The 13,240-nt window shown below is 38.8% G+C and overlaps 2 protein-coding genes across 4 annotated transcripts; one reads left to right on the forward strand and one right to left on the reverse strand.

Annotated features, from left to right (window-relative positions):
• Positions 1–48: 48 nt before the first annotated feature.
• On the reverse strand, positions 49–6,630 carry pdss1 (prenyl (decaprenyl) diphosphate synthase, subunit 1). Of its 3 annotated transcripts, XM_046030512.1 has the most exons (11): positions 6,435–6,625; positions 4,222–4,289; positions 3,686–3,818; positions 3,180–3,310; positions 2,836–2,977; positions 2,638–2,749; positions 2,355–2,464; positions 2,172–2,252; positions 1,850–1,963; positions 1,669–1,749; positions 49–818 (listed from the first exon to the last, which is right to left on the reverse strand). In XM_046030512.1, exons 1-11 carry the CDS (start codon positions 6,588–6,590, stop codon positions 678–680), a joined length of 1,269 nt encoding a protein of 422 aa, XP_045886468.1. In that variant the 5' UTR covers positions 6,591–6,625; the 3' UTR covers positions 49–677. The 3 variants fall into 3 exon arrangements, with proteins under 3 accessions (XP_045886468.1, XP_045886384.1, XP_045886550.1); XM_046030428.1 differs by having other exon boundaries at positions 2,172–2,464; positions 6,435–6,630; XM_046030594.1 differs by having other exon boundaries at positions 2,172–2,464; positions 6,340–6,470.
• LOC123957459 (protein adenylyltransferase SelO, mitochondrial-like) lies at positions 5,715–13,033 on the forward strand. The gene is made up of 20 exons (XM_046030313.1): positions 5,715–5,909; positions 6,058–7,542; positions 7,629–7,747; positions 7,834–7,962; positions 8,425–8,489; positions 8,598–8,654; positions 8,962–9,060; positions 9,435–9,502; positions 9,599–9,686; positions 9,808–9,877; positions 10,139–10,211; positions 10,294–10,377; positions 10,467–10,596; positions 11,228–11,272; positions 11,368–11,449; positions 11,572–11,664; positions 11,944–12,020; positions 12,217–12,260; positions 12,419–12,498; positions 12,599–13,033. The coding sequence occupies exons 2-20, from the start codon at positions 7,338–7,340 to the stop codon at positions 12,719–12,721; spliced, it is 1,731 nt and encodes a 576-aa protein (XP_045886269.1). The 5' UTR covers positions 5,715–5,909; positions 6,058–7,337; the 3' UTR covers positions 12,722–13,033.
• Positions 13,034–13,240: the final 207 nt, after the last annotated feature.

A 13,240-nucleotide genomic window follows, 5' to 3' on the forward strand; every position in this document is an offset into this window, starting at 1 on the left:
TGCATGTGTGGTCACTTTGAGGGAATCAAAAAATAGCAAAGGCATGGATTATAATAAACAATAGGTTTATTGAGCACAGAGTCATTGTAGATGTTAAGGCCTTTGTTGTTACAGTGCACTTTGCAGGAACCTTGCAACATTTCACAAGACACATGATTGTTTGGCCTCTGAGGTGTGGACGGATCACCAAGGACAATGACACAAATCCAAGACAATGTTTCACCTCCATTGCGTTCGGAGTCACACAGATCGGCATGTAACAAACTGTCAGTCACAGTCGACTAGTTTGAGGCATGGGAGGTTGTTACAGTTACAGTACTGTATGCAGTTTAGTGACATCCAATGTATTTCTTCCCCACAAAAACCATGTGTATATCATTATGAAGCAGCTCACCCACATGTATATTTCTGGAAGAGGTTGAGAGCGCCATGAAAAGATATCGTTTCAGAGAGACCCCTGTGCTGTTTTGATTAAGTGTTGTGATGAATTAGTTTGCTGCCATATTAATTCAGAGTCGGCACCAAAACCAGCAGCAGGGGTCCTTCCAAACCAAACTCCTATCCTCCGCTTCTCACCGTTTTTGTCCTACCCTGGCCCTTGCAGACGCAGGGAGGGAGAGAGGAGGAGAGTTGATTTGTACAGATAGCTGCCTGAAGTGAAGCCGGGCAGTGAAGGTTCACTTGTCTCTGGTAAGGACCATCTCAGTGAGCCTGATGAGGGCGTCTCTCTCTGCCGACGGCCTGAGCATGCTGATCTGCCTGATTGCTTCTTGGCAGTAGCGCCGGGCCAGGTAGTTGGTCTGTTGCACGCCATCACTCTGAAACAGAACAAAGAAGGCGTTGTCACATTGTTTTAGTCTTCCATCTACCTAAAGGAAAGTTTAAAGCATTTATGTTCTGTACCGACAAAGCTCTGCTTCTCTTTCACAGTTACTCACAGATTGCATTGTTTGATTATTTTGTGAATCTCAGCTGTTTTATCACTGAATTATACTGTTCATCAGGGAAATGTGCATCAGTCAAAACCAAAGAGCACTGTACAAACTAAAATCAGCCGCCTCCATCACCAACTAAAGGTACACACAGCTTGTGTAAGGTTATGATGTGTTAAGGTTTTAATCATCCTTAATGCATCTTAAACCTTAATTTGCAATAAAAATATCTCAAAGGAAGCAGATATTTTTAAAGTCTAGTTAAGGTAGGGCTGGGCGATATGGACAAAAATGTTATCACTGCAAAAAAGTTCATATCGTTCAATATCGATAATTACCACGATAAATGTCAAATCATTGTTTCTTTGGAGTTTAAAGGCAGATTTTTGCTCCCGAGTGAAAGTTCAAGAAACTTTATACTTGATGCCAAACAGTGGATCACTTCACAAATCTGAGGTAAAACATATTGAAAATCTTGCATGAGTTAAAATTAAAATCTTTTTCCAGTCCATTTTCTTCAACAAAATTAAAAAAAAAAAAAAAGCTAATTCATTTGGAATTCAAATGAATTAAATCAAACATTTATTGAATTTATTGATTGTTTTATTGCCCAGCCCTAAGTTAAAGCTTGTATCAGTAAGCTTTGAGACTTTTCAAGGCCTTACATTTAACACATTTCAGAATTGAGATTTAAGAAACCTGCTAATCTTTATTTACAATGTATGATTGGTCATACCTGAAGGACGTACTGCCAGGCTCGATCTACGTCTCCTTTGGAGCTAAAGCGTCTCATGATCATTGCATGGAGCTCAGGAAACTGAAAAGGCAGAAAGAAATTGAGGTTAAGACAGACAGCGGTGACGCATGGTGTGTGTAACAGACATGCACACACAAATGACCAACAATGTCTCACCCACCTGTTGACAAGCAAACAGGACCGGGCCTGTGGCCAAGCCCAGTTTGAGATCTGCAGCCGAAGGCTTCCCCAGCTGATTGGCTCCTGATGTGAAGTCTAAGACATCATCCACCAGCTACAGGACACAAAATTTACTTGTATTATTATTTTACAAAAACCTATAGACTTTCTTTCTACATAACATTATGTCAAGGATTAAAACCAAATGTATGGAGACATCCTTCCACTAAAGAAAATTATCATTTTTAATAGAGCTTTGGGTCTCACCTGTCTATTAAACAACAGATCAGCAACCACATCTGCAAAATAAAATACGAAATTACCTGAAATGCGATGCCAACATTCTTCCCATACTGGTAGGCTATTTCATGAACATCAGGATCAGAGTTTACCAGGATGGATACCTTGAATGAAAGAGATGCAACAGTCAACAAAACGCAGTAAGTGTGGAAACCGATGCTTTTTCTCCGACTCAGTGATATTTGTGGGAGACAGAACGTACATACTGCTTTACAACTGTTCGCAATGAGACTCGCTGTCTTCTTAAAGGTTTTCTCGAGGTAGTGTTTGAATCTCTCGTTCTCGTTCTCTTTGGAACCCAGCTGCATGAACTCACCTGGAGGCACGACCAACATTAAAGTTTGTTAATGGACATAAGTGGATTCTAGTGACAGATATTTTAAACAGCTCCTGCTCCTACTACAGCTTCCAATGTGCAAATGTGTTTAATCCAGCTTTAAGTACAACTTAAATAAAGACTATTACTGACATGGCAACAGTTTACTGTACCTCGCACCAGGTCCTCTATCACCTGAGACAACACCTTTACCACTGTGTTGTTACCGATACGAGCCAAGGCCATGGAGGCAGCTGAGAGGATGAAATCTCCAGCCAAGATAGCCTGGAGAATGACATTAATGGAAATATGATGCGAGGAGAAAAGGGAAGAACGGAGGTTTTTTTTGTTGCTGATTTGATTCCGCTTACCTTTCTTTCACCCCACATTTCATTGATTGTTCTCTTTCCCCTTCGCTTGTCTGATCCATCTATGACGTCGTCGTGCACCAGGCTGGCAGTGTGGATCATTTCTGAGATCATAGCTATGGCCCTCTGCCCTGGGAGCAAATCTCTACAGAGGACAAATAAAGACAACAGATTGCAGAAAGTGAGATGAAATAAAACCCTGGATTATGCTTCATATAATATTTTAATGACAGGGTGTGGTGCCTTAACACTCTGAACTGTATCAAAGGTCACTGTGGGTTAGCAGTAGCAGTAAGTAAAACGTTGTATTTTGTTGAACTGTCTAAAGTGGAGTGGTCCAATTTTACCCAGATCTGTTGCTGTGGATGTTGAGTGCCCGGGCCATCAGGACAACTATCATTGGTCGGATGGCCTTGCCTTTGCCATCAAAGTAGTAGTCACAAAGATACTTCAGCTCATCTTTGGATACAAATAGTTCCTGTGAGGCCGAGTAATAAAATATATGAATTTTATTTCAACAATATATATATATATATATAATATAACACCACGTGACAGTCAAATGTCTTACATATCAAAATTTCTGTCTTAAATACTCTTTTGGAGATGACAACACTTGGATGGCTTACTCGTTGTGTTATTGAACTGTCCCTGCAGCTGAAAATTCAAACCCAAGCAGAAATTTTAACAAAATAGACTGATAGTACTCTGACTCAAGATAAGCTATAAATGTGCTTTGTTTAGTTGTCCTCTTGTCTTTAGGCTGCATGGATTGTTTAACTAGCCTGATGTTAGCTGGACGTTAATTCATATGCAGAGACACCTAGCAAGTACACTCTGTATTGAAAAGTACCTTTCTGATGTCATCGTATAAACTTTTTAAATCTTTCTGGGCTAATGCGAAGGGGTCCTTCGGCTTCGCATCACTGTGCATCTTTCTGCAACTGCAAGAGAGTAATGTGGGATCCAGAAACCGTGACTTGTGTCTGGAGAGACAAATGACACAAGTACAAGTTAAATCTTAAACAATGCACTCATTCTAAATACCCTAAAATAAGAAAATATGCAGAAAGTAATTCAAAAGGCATATAGCCAAAATAACCTTTAACGGGCTAATATTGGCTATTATTTATTGCTAATTTATTTTTATCCCATTAGCTGTTAGCAGTGCAACCGCCACTCTTCCTGGGGTCATTAGAAAAAAAGTAACTACAACAATTTAATGTGTGTTATTGCACCGCTTGATGTTTAACCAAAATTGCTTAATTAAGGTGCAGCTGCCTGGCAGTGTAAGGTGACCTTTATAACAATACTTTAAATAATAGAAAATTATTAATAGTAAATACTTTGGTTATAGTGCAAAGCCTTGTACAACCAAAGACAACTCACCTGGTGAAAGATGAGGTAAAGCTTAGAGTTTTCAGGTTTATCTGTGTTGGTAAAGGTGACGGCTGCCCCTGAAAGATCAAAGCACACGAGACCATAAGACTTTAGAAATGAGAGTGCTTTTTGGCCATCAGATTTAGCATTTCTCCCCAAGAATGTTATTCCATGCATCTCGGAGAAGCCTTTAACAACATGCAGACCGTCATGTTCGTACATAAAATTTACAGAAGTAACAATTGAACAGTTACCTGCAATAATAAAACATGAAAAATACAAATAATGAATTGTTGTGAAATTCTTGAAGCAGTTTCATTGTCTCTTATTTAAAATGTAGTTTATTTATGCTTCCTCGACCTACAAAGATTCACTAAGTGTCCAAATAAGGTTATTGTTCACCCCTCTATCCACATGTAAAGACTCGATTGGATTTGTTCAAAACAAGGCAGTTTAACTAAAGTTAACCTAAAGTCACGTTGTGTGTTATTCAAGCCACATGCAACACTTTCTACATAGAGCCAGTCAGTCTGTCTGTAATAAAACAAAATAAACCAGATAGTTCAGATATTACATTATATTTACATTTAGCTGAACCTTTTATCCGAAGCAACTTACAACTGCTATACATGTCAGAGGTCGCATTTCTCTGGAGCAACTAGAGGTCAGAATCAGAATCTGAAGGATTGTAGTGTTTGTAGTCCACATACGAGGAATTTGCTTTGGTGATAAGGTGCTACACGTAGACAAACATACAGTTGACATAAATAAATGTAGAAATATATAAATATAGAATAAACAAGTTAAATAAGAATAATAAAAGAATAGAGAAAAATATACAACTATTTGCAGAGAAAGAACAATGTGGCAGCTATTTAAATGTGCATTACTCCGGTTTGTGTCGTGCAGATTAGTGTTGCAATGGAAGAGAATATTGTGTACATAAATATATAAATTGACAAAATATAAAACAACAATTAACAACAAATATGTGCAATAGGTTAAGTGTCTTGCTCGGGGACACACTGGTGGATGTATCACAGTGGGAATTCAACCCAGGTCTCCAACACCAAAGGCATGTGTCTTATCCGCTGCACCATTTCTGAATGACGGATTTAACTGAACTCTGTGGGAGGTCCAGTGAGTTGGAAATCTTTTTGTAGCCATCTCCTGACTTGTACATTTCAAGGATCTTTTCTCTGAGTTTCTTGGAGTGTTCCTATTTTTACTTCATGTTGCAATTGTAGTAGGAATACTGATGAACCAGAGACTGGACCTCCCAGCCACAGGTGTTTTTTTTATACTACAATCACTTGACACACATCAGCTGAATTCAGGTGATCTCCATTTCACTAATTGTGACACTGCTGGCATCAACTAGCTGGACTTCTGTTGAATTAGGTCAGTCACTTTAAAAGGAGGTCAATATTTATGCAGTCATCTTCTTTACCTTTATATATATGTTTTTAATAAATTAACATTAGTTTGTAAAAATCTGTTTTCACTTTGATATTAAAGGAGTTTTCTTAGCAAATTCTATTGACCATGATTTCACGTATAAAAGAAACAAAAAAGGGTGAAACATCCAAGGGGTGTGAATATATTTTATAGGTATTGTAAATACCAGCTACAGCCCTGATGTGATTATGAAGTTTCTAATTTGTACTGTTTTGTTATGGAAATCTGGAGTAACACAGGTGAGTCGATGCCAAATTAATTAATGCAAATCTAAAGAGCCAAGTAATGCTTTTGGACGACTATAAACATTAAAAACTTAGCCCAATGTAACCAACACTTCCATAGTGATTTGTATGTTAACACAGCAAATTTATTATTTATGTACAGGACACCAAAGTGATACTGACCCATATATCTAAGTGTATGAGGACTTGACAAGACACAGGGTGGATTCAGATGGACAGCTGGCTAAGTAAAGGACTGGGCTTAGTGTAAGTGCCCTGTAATGTAAGGAGCAAGTCCTGACCTTTCTGTCGGCTGAGTGAGCTCTGAACACTTCCTGGAACAAGCCACCAATCACTTCATAGATTCTTACAAAACAGGAAGCTCTTGCTTAAGATAAACAGCAGTTGTAGAAAATGTCAGAGACACTGAATTACAAAAGTTCACCATTCAGTGTTGGCAGCTGACAGCTCGGCAGCATGTATGACCTTCCAGGTTTGACAGGACTCCCCTCCTCCTCCTCCTAACAGCCGCACACTCACCTCGGTCCTCGGCCCGGAGCTCCAGGATAACCGCAGCAGAGAGGACGCAGAGACGGACACGGGTCTGGCCTTCAAACACCACAAGCTTTCAAATAAACCCGTGCTCGTACACTTTGTACTCCACCTCCGGCACTGCCTCCACCACGGACCCGCCATGTTCGTTCCCCAGCAGCGTGCTCATTGGCACAGGTTAAGGACCGGAAGCGGAAAACAGCAACGAGGCGTGGCTTAATGACGTTTCTCAACAAGGAAGTTAAATTCCTTAAAAACTGATGTTTATCAGGCGGGCAGTGTTAGATGTTGTTTTGTGTTTAAATGAAGCTACAAATAAGTGTCGTCTTATAAGTCTCCAGATATATAGTAGCGTATTTGGGACGAGGCTAGTTGCTGGGTAACAGGTAGCTGACAGCTAATGTAATGTTTATGGGTTATTAACGAATTAACCTAAATTATGTTAACCTAAGTTACCTCTTTATTTTCACAGGGAGGTTTAATGTTACAGCTTCATTTTAGGATGGGCGTCATTGGTTGTATGTTTATTAATTGTCTTAAGTTACTTAAAAACTGACAAGTTTATTCAAAGTCTATGTTAGCCTTTCCTGGGAGGATTCATAATTTGCTTTCCAGTGGTGCACAGTAACTAATAACGTGGTTAGATACATTTAAGCACTATTACTGTACTTAAGTACTAATTTTAGGTGTTTGTACTTTCTTGTGTATTTCTGTTACATGCCACTTAACAGTACTTCTTACTTATTCATCTACACTACAGTAACGTTACAACATTACTGCACTACGGTAATATTAATGCTGGAAGTCATAGCTTACCCTATTTTATTTGTAGCTATGGCAGTTTGAACAGGTACTTTTAAGTCAACTGCTCTTTCTGTGGAAACGTGCAGTATGCAAACAGTGTTAGTCTTTGCTCTAGTAGCAGCGACCAGCTTCTCACCTATATATGTCCTGGAGTTTTGCCAAAGTACTGACCCTGGCTGCCACAGTCATGACAAAAAGTTATCAGACGCTGTCAAATCCAGGTGGAACACGAGTGCTTCATACCTCATACAGGACCTGGACCAATTCAGTGTGTCCTGCAAGAAGCTCATAGGTAAAACTGATTCTGATGTCATTACAGGTCGAATATATTTATGTTAATCTGAATAAATGTTGTCACCACCCTTCTGTCCTCTGCAGAAGCATTCCCAATCGATGAGGTTGATGGCAACTTTGTTCGCACTGTGAAGAACTGCATATTCTCCAAATCCACTCCAACCCCACTGAAAGGCCCGTTGAGACTGGCAGCAGTTTCCAAGGTGGCGTTGTGATCTCATCTTCAGCATCACATAGCGTGTATTTAAAAACAGAGATATTCATTTATATTTTCAACTTGTCTCAACAGGATGTCATTGAGGGGATCTTAGATGTAGACACGGCTGTAACACAGTCTGATGAGTTTCTGCATTATGTGAGTGGTGGCAGACTGCTTCCAGGATCTGTACCACTTGCACACAGATATGGGGGTCATCAGGTAGAGTTTCTTACAAAATAGTTTATTTGATTTAGCCTTGCTAGATTGCATTACGTATATGCAAACTTAAAATATCCAACATATTTTGATTACCAACAGAGTTAACATTGGACTGTTTTGCACCAAGTTATTCAGAAATAAATGTTTTACAACAAAGATATAAAACATTTCTAATTCTTATAAAAACAGGTGTGTTCCAAGCTCCATGTTTCAGTCATATGTCAATAGTTATACCTTATACTGGTTCCTTTAATCAAATCATATTTTATGTTTTTGACATACTATACAGTTTAACCCCAGCAGATATGTCATCAATTGAATTACTAATAAGTTGATTAACAAAGTCAAGGAAACATGGAAGTCTATGTAAATTTCATTTAACATAATATAATAATGCCCATGTACACCTGAGACTAGATCTAGTCATAGTTGGTGACACTAAAGTTTCTGCTTCTCCGTTAGTTTGGCTTCTGGGCAGGTCAGCTGGGTGATGGTCGAGCACATTCCCTTGGTCAGTATACCAACAGGTGAGAAATTTATTTTAATTAGGTTCCTTGTAAATTCAAACTACTGTATATTTAAGGTGCATCTTCAGCCTAAGCTTTAACTTATTTTCCTTGTAAAATGTACCACAGGAAAGGAGAAGTATGGGAACTGCAGCTTAAAGGCTCGGGAAAAACACCTTATTCAAGGTAGGTTGGTTATTTTCCTCTCATATCCTTTTTTTCCTTTTAATCATTTAATCTCCCTGTTTGACTTTGCCACATTTGGCAACATTGCATGTTGGTGATAAGCAACATGCTTTTGGTGTGAGAGACCTGGGTTCGAATCCACTGTGAGACACCAATGTGTCCCTGAGCAAGACGCTCAACCCCTAGTATGTTCCAGAGGCTTGCGACCTCTGAAATAAATATATATTGTAAGTCGCTTTGGATAAAAGTGTCAGCTAAATGAATAAATGTAAATGTAAGGTAAATGAATTTGAAAATTTGAGTACAGGTCGGGAGATGGTCGAGCTGTGATCCGTTCTTCTGTAAGGGAGTTCCTGTGTAGTGAAGCCATGCATTACCTGGGTGTTCCAACCAGCAGGGCTGCCAGGTGAGAAGAGGGACAGGTGATCAGTCAAAGGCAACAAACATAGTTAACATTTGCAATGTGACTAATTAAAATCTTTGTTATATTTAATATTGGTTTCAAGGACATGCGTAGTTTTTTTTCTGTAATGTATATTGATAATAACTGGGCAATATAACGGTTACCCAGACTATATAGCTTACAGCATTAACTTACACAAGACAAAGCAGCAGTAGAGAGAAAAACAACATATTTTAAAAGTGTTTACCAGAACCCAAATAATTCAGCACTTGAAAATTGCTGAATTTGTTTTCTCTTCTTCTCATGACATGGATACGAATCCTGTAGAAGTCCAGTATCTGTATTAACAGATTTTGATCTGCTTTGCTTTGTTTCAGTCTGATTATAAGTGACGAGCCGGCGCTGAGGGATCAATTCTACAATGGCAACGTGAAGACAGAGAGAGGTACAGGGGTTCATGCAAAAATACTTTAAAACCAAGTTATAAGTTTCATTCAATGTTTCATTACATTACATGTTCAGTAAAGTTTCTTTTTACCAGGAGCTGTTGTTCTGAGGTTAGCCAAGTCTTGGTTTCGGATTGGATCTCTAGAAATTTTGGCTCAAAGTGGAGAGATAGATCTCCTGAGGTGAGTCTGGTTACGTGATCATAATGTTGGTCCTTTCAGGCTTTCTTCTCATTCTATGCCCTCCTATTGCGTTCAGCATACAACCGCCTGTAACATAATTTTATTCCTGTCTTGATTTTAGAAAGTTGTTGAACTTTGTGATTGAAGAACATTTCTCGTCAATCACTTCCGATGACCCAGAAAAATATTTGGTAAGTTAAAAATGCATTTATTAGTTTGCTCACCAAATACACGTACATACATACATATACTTTAGTATAGAAAATAATGAACAGGTTTATGTAAATTAAACTGGTTCACTGCCTAATCTGAGTGAACTAGTTAATCCAGGCATACTGTAGGAGGGTTTTTACTTTACAGAAACATAATGTTGTACTCACTATATTATACGGAAGTTCCTTGTTTCATACTTACATACATACATGTATTTTTTTGTATTTCCATTTTTCTAGGTATTTTATTCCACAGTTGTAAATGAAACGGCACATCTGATTGCCCAGTGGATGTCTTTTGGGTTTGCACATGGTGAGAACCTCTTCTGGCTGAACATTTTATCGTACAGTTTGTACCAACATCTGCTGATATATACTGCGCTCTATCACAACAGGTGTGTGCAACACAGATAACTTCAGTCTCCTGTCTATCACCATCGACTTCGGACCATTTGGCTTCATGGAGTCGTATAACCCAAGTGTGTACGATGATGCATGTCTGTGTTTCACTGAAATAACTGAACACCCTTGCTCCTGTCAAATGTCAAACAAAGCTGTAATGTTGCAGATTTTGTCCCCAACACATCTGATGATGAGGGCAGATACAGCATCGGAGCTCAGGCCAACGTCGGACTGTTCAATCTGGAGAAGCTCTTGATGGCACTCAGTCCTGTGCTTTCTAACCAACAGCAGAAAGAGTAAGAAGGGGACTTAAAGTAATATGTAGCTTGTATTGACCTCTGTTTGCCACCAATATAAAGTGCACTTTATAACACTTCTGTTAACCTTCTACACCAGGGGTTTTCAAAGTCTGAGACTGTGGGCCTCCCCTCAGACAAGTCCCCTCCTCTTAGTTTACTTGATCAGTTTCGCTCAATTCCTGGATGCCTATGGGATCATGATCATGTTTTTTGATCCCATAGACACGATACCTAATATTGCTGTTTGACATAACTTTACTCTAATAGTTCTCCCAAATTACTGTATATCTGAACTCTCTCTTTAGCCAAAACACACACATTTAGGCTAATATTTAGGCTATGTGATCTCCTTTTGATAACTAATGTAATAGTGTTTCACTTCCGTTCACTGAGGCTCCCCTGAAACAGTTTGGAGTCCCCCTGGGGAGGCACGCCTCACATTTTGAAACCTCTGCTTTATACAATTTTACCTTTTGAATAAAGAGGTCATTTTTCACTGTGGTAAAAACAGAAGGAACATAAAATAATGTTTGAGCCGATGCTGTTGCTACTCTTTTACCCCTTTGACATTTTAGATTTTCTTAGACAGCACACATTTGGACTAACTTGTCTTCTTTTCCTTCCTCAGCGCTAAAATTATTTTAAAAGGATATGCTGATATTTACCAGATGAGGTGAGCTCCATGTGAAATTATGATTCGTCTTTTCTTTACGTTGTCCATAATGCCATATCCAAGCAGTGGTAGTAATAATATATTATGTATTTCAGGATTCACCAGCTATTTAAAGCTAAACTGGGGCTCCTAGGTGAAGAGGAGTATGATGGATACCTCATTGCTTTCCTGCTTAAGGTGAGTCAAGGACGATGATTTGCACATTCACTGTGACGGATATTCTTCATCTCAGTCCACTAAATCAATTTATCCTCACTGTCTGTTTACTTGCTGTGTACAAATGAGATTTGTCTCTCCAGTTGATGGAGGACACACAGTCAGACTTCACTATGACCTTCAGGCAGCTCAGTGAAGTTTCAACCCGGCAGCTTCACAACAGGAAGTTCACACAGGTGGGGCTGAAGTGGCAGTATGTTACATTCCTGTTTTTAGATTTTGTTTTCGAAGAAGTGACAATGTGTTTCTTCTATTTGGGGTGTTTAGGGTAGTCATGATAATAAAAAATAGTGATAAATATAACTAAAGATACATCTATCTGTTAGTATGCAGGTAACCCACATGCAAAATGCTGCTGCTGCTGCAACAGCAAAAAATATTCAGAACCATTGGATCTATTCAGAAGTAATTTAGATTTTTTCACGGCATTCTTTTCATGATTTTTATCGTATTAGATGTGGGCTCTTGAAGATTTGTCGTCCCACAAGCTCTTCTCTGATTGGCTCATCATGTACCTGCTCCGGCTCAACAGGTTAGCAAATATACCGTATGGAATACGAGACCATTCCCAAGTTAGTTACTCTGAAATGTTCTCATGAGGTTATTTGGTTGTGCTTGAAAACACGTACTATAGTCTTTCTTTTCTGTTTTGCCATAATGTTGTCTGTTGTTGTTTTTGATATATCAAAAGTAGTGTTTGTATTTAAACGTGTTTTCCCTCTGTTCAGACAACAAAATGATAGCGATTTGGATCGCCAACACAGAATGAAAAGTGAGCCACTAAACCTACATATTAGTGATGTGTTTGACTATTTAAAATTTTCATATTGAGTCAAGGCATTGTGCTTTAAAATGGCAAATAACAAGAAATTCACTATGATGTTGTTTTATCAAGAAAATCTCTGACTGATTGTGAAATATGTCCTCCAGATGTTAATCCTAGATATGTGCTGAGGAACTGGATGGCAGAGTCTGCTATAAGGAAAGCTGAGATGAATGATTTTTCTGAGGTGAGTAAATGGCATTTATCCCAAATCAAACCCACTACCTTTCTGTGCAAAGTTGTTCAATTGGGTTTTAATCCGGTGTCTTTTACTTTCTTCCCTCTAGGTGGAGCTGCTGCACCGTATCCTGTCCTTTCCCTTTGTTACACAAGAGACTGCAGAGGAGGCGAGCTATGCAGCAAGACCCCCACTGTGGGCTCAGAGGTTAAAGGTCAGCTGTTCTTCTTGAGTGACTCATGGATAATAAAAATAATAAAATGAAGAAGAAGAACAACATGAGTTTTTATCTTATATTTTGGTACATTTGGTGGAATACATTTTGGTCTAAAATTTATTGGTCATGTTTGATGTTCTTCTCTACTAAGATTACCCACTGTGTGTGGATACAGTGACCAACAAAAAGATGTACAGTTTACAGAAGAATTAAATTCTAATTGTATTCTGCTCATAATGTTCTGTTTTTACTGCTGGACAGCTAAATACTTAAGCATTATGTCATTTCATATTGACAGCAAAATAAATATGAAGATGCTACTGTGGAGACTTTCCTGTTTCCTTCTGTAGGATCTAGGTTCACATACAGTGAATACAGACATTGGACCATATGCACACACCAGAGCAACACAATGGAGGCTAGGCCCAGTGCTTTTACATATCTGAGGATTTTAAAGCATTGTCAAGGACTGCAATTGATTATAAGTTGGTTTACGGGGAGGTTGTTGCTTTTAGATAGACATGAGTCATATGC

The sequence above is a fragment of the Micropterus dolomieu genome, linkage group LG01, assembly GCF_021292245.1.
Source record: "Micropterus dolomieu isolate WLL.071019.BEF.003 ecotype Adirondacks linkage group LG01, ASM2129224v1, whole genome shotgun sequence".
Classification (NCBI taxonomy): Eukaryota; Metazoa; Chordata; class Actinopteri; order Centrarchiformes; family Centrarchidae; genus Micropterus; species Micropterus dolomieu.